Raw genomic sequence first — 2,886 nt, forward strand, 5'->3', positions numbered from 1 at the left:
TCAATCATCTACATTACCAAACATTTGCCAGATATTTTCGATGAGATCAGCTTTCAAACGATCATGTTTATCTGAATTTCGAACTTCAGTGCGAATGCCAAGCATATTATGGACATTCAAACTTTCTCTTCTTCGCACCTGGGAACTTCTGCTTGACTCTCCCGACTCGAACTCTGATGTATCAATTTGATTGTATCCGTCTCTTTCGTTCTCGACTATCATATTGTGCAATATAACACAACATCTCATAATCCTTCCTATTTTTTCCTTGTCCCATTGTAAAGCTGGGTTTTTAACTATTGCAAATCTCGATTGCAATACTCCAAAAGCACGTTCGACATCTTTTCTGGTGGCTTCTTGGCGTTCAGCAAACCGCACTGCTTTAGGACCTTGAGGAAGTGGGATGGATTGGATAAATGTAGCCCAATGCGGATAAATTCCGTCAGTAAGGTAGTATGCCATATGATAGGTGTGGTTGTTGACTTTAGGTGCTCGACCTTGTAAAATGTCATCAAAAACTGGTGACCGATCAAGAACATTGATATCGTTGAGAGTACCTGGTAAACCGAAAAATGCGTGCCATATCCAAAGATCCTGTGATGCCACAGCTTCTAAGACAATTGTCGGCTTTCCTGAACCACGTGTAAACTGCCCTCTCCAAGCCGTTGGGCAGTTTTTCCACTCCCAATGCATACAATCGATGCTGCCTACCATCCCTGGAAACCCCCGTGCCTCTCCAACATCGAGTAATCGTTGAAGATCCGCCGGGGTAGGTCTTCTTAAATACTCAGCTCCAAACAATTGTAAAATCCCATTAGTGAAATTATCCAAACATAAACGTGAAGTACTTTCACCTAGTCGGAGATATTTGTCATACATATCTCCCGATTGTCCGTATGCCATCATACGTATTGCTGCCGTAAACTTTTGAAGTGCAGATAGCCCCAACCTTCCATGAGCATTTCTTCTTTGCTGAAAGTATGGCAGTTCAGTACTTAGGCTTTGGACTATGCGAAGGAACAATGTTTTGTTCATTCGAAAACGGCGCCTAAACATTTCCGGCTGGTATGTTGGATTTTCCGCGAAATAATCCTTCCATAGTTGTTTGTGTCCTAGTTCCCGCTCTCTTTCGATATAACTTCGTCGCTTTGGCTTGTTGGTTTGAGCATTAACCATTGAGTCGATGTAATTATCGACTACTTCGTCGACAATTTCATCTAAAGCTTCATCTACTTCATCACTTGATGAGGAAGACATCCTTTGTACATATTCAAAAAAAATTAATTATTATCATATTAATTAAACAAAATGTTGTTTGTTTCATATATTTCTTTAAATTGTATTTTAAGACAACAAAATGTTCGGTGTTTCATATAAAAAAAAGCAACGGTTGATTAGAAATATATTATGTGATTATATCATTTTTTTCATGCAAAGATACATAATACTTGTAAGAAAATGTCGCCAAAAAAAAGATATAATCGCATCACATGGCGGTTCACCAAATATATTTGTAAAATGTACACGCAAACAAAGAGAAGTTGCATTGGAAATTATGTGATTATATCTTTTGTTTCATACAAACCTTAATTAAAATGTGTTATACATACCTGAATACAAGAAGTGGGTAGATACACAAATACTTTGTGTTTCACAAAGTCAAGTGAGAAAGAAAGAGAAGTTGCATTGGAGATTTTATAAATGATAGCCAAAGAGAAGTGACAAGCATAATATATATAGGGAGACATTGTTTACACCCGTGAATGAAGTTATCAGGGGTACATACACCCGTGATTACATAACATAGAAGTGTAGAAAGATCCAACATTTTACACTTTCCCGACATACATAGAGCTAAAAGACAAGTACATAAAGCTAAAAGACAGGTACATAAAAGAAACAGAGAAAGCGTGAACCCGTGACCTGCAACACAAGTACAAGCATCCACCTCCACAAGTCAAGCAACCCGTAACCTGCAACACAAAACATAGCCGAATCAATAAAGTTAAACAAAAAGTCTAGACAACACTCAAGAAATCACATATCACTCTAGACAATAGTCTACACAACACATTGTAAACCACAAAAAATAACCGACTGACCAACTCAAAGCATTTCAGATATCAGTTTATTCTTGAGTGTCATTTCTTGATCAGAAAGTGTATCTGCATTTTTGCCTAAGAGACGATCAAGGATTTTCCGGTTTGATATGATAGTTTTCATAGCTAGTATGCTCTCTATCTGATCAAGAGCTGCTTCATTCCCGTGCTTCTTTCGTTTCGCAGCTTTGGAAACCTTAATACCAGGAGGCCTAACCTCTTCCAACTCAGGCTCTGTTTCCGCAGCTTCCTTCCTTTTCTCCTTTGGACCATCTCTGGAAACAGAGTTTGATCTCCATTTTTGATCAAACCTCAGTTCCCTCCACGCATGCTCGAGTGTGAACTTGAGCTGGTAGTCGTTAAAGAAGATGTCATGGGCAGACTTCATGACATCGTTCTCATTTTGACCACTAGCTTGTTCCTTCAATGCGGCCTCATAACTTCCCACAAACTTACAGACCTGCTCATTAACTCTTCCCCACCTCTGCTTACACTGACTCCACTCTCTAGGAGCGAAGCCACTCAGCTGAGGGATTGAATTGAAATACTCTGCTATTCTATTCCAAAATGACCCTAACTTCTGCTGGTTACCAACTATCGGATCCTTGCTGGTGTTCAACCAAGCACTGATCAGAACAATGTCTTCTTGTGTTGTCCACTTTTTCCTTTCCAACGGTTTTGGAACAGTAGAAGACCCTACGCCTATGGACCCTACGTCTATGGGTTGACTGGTTTGGGAAGATAAAAGGTTCATAAACCCGGGAGAATCTAGAGAAAACGGTTCCAT

At 39.5% G+C, this 2,886-nt stretch overlaps 2 protein-coding genes across 2 annotated transcripts; both read right to left on the minus strand.

Annotated features, from left to right (window-relative positions):
- Positions 1–1,257, minus strand: LOC106384662. Its single transcript, XM_022696484.1, has 2 exons — positions 558–1,257; positions 1–497 (listed from the first exon to the last, which is right to left on the minus strand). Exons 1-2 carry the CDS (start codon positions 1,255–1,257, stop codon positions 1–3), a joined length of 1,197 nt encoding a protein of 398 aa, XP_022552205.1.
- An 849-nt stretch (positions 1,258–2,106) lies between these two features.
- Positions 2,107–2,886, minus strand: LOC106384663 (glutathione S-transferase T3-like). Its single transcript, XM_013824600.2, has one exon. The coding sequence runs from the start codon at positions 2,884–2,886 to the stop codon at positions 2,107–2,109; it is 780 nt and encodes a 259-aa protein (XP_013680054.1).

This window comes from Brassica napus, chromosome C9, assembly GCF_020379485.1.
Source record: "Brassica napus cultivar Da-Ae chromosome C9, Da-Ae, whole genome shotgun sequence".
Taxonomy (NCBI): Eukaryota; Viridiplantae; Streptophyta; class Magnoliopsida; order Brassicales; family Brassicaceae; genus Brassica; species Brassica napus.

Coding starts and splice junctions, on each gene's coding strand:
- LOC106384662 (XM_022696484.1), bottom strand. CDS start 1,257: ATGTCTTCCTCATCAAGTGATGAAGTAGATGAAGCTTTAGATGAAATT. Junction 498..557: donor CGCATTTTTCGGTTTACCAG/GTACTCTCAACG, acceptor ACATTTTACAAG/GTCGAGCACCTAAAGTCAAC.
- LOC106384663 (XM_013824600.2), bottom strand. CDS start 2,886: ATGGAACCGTTTTCTCTAGATTCTCCCGGGTTTATGAACCTTTTATCT.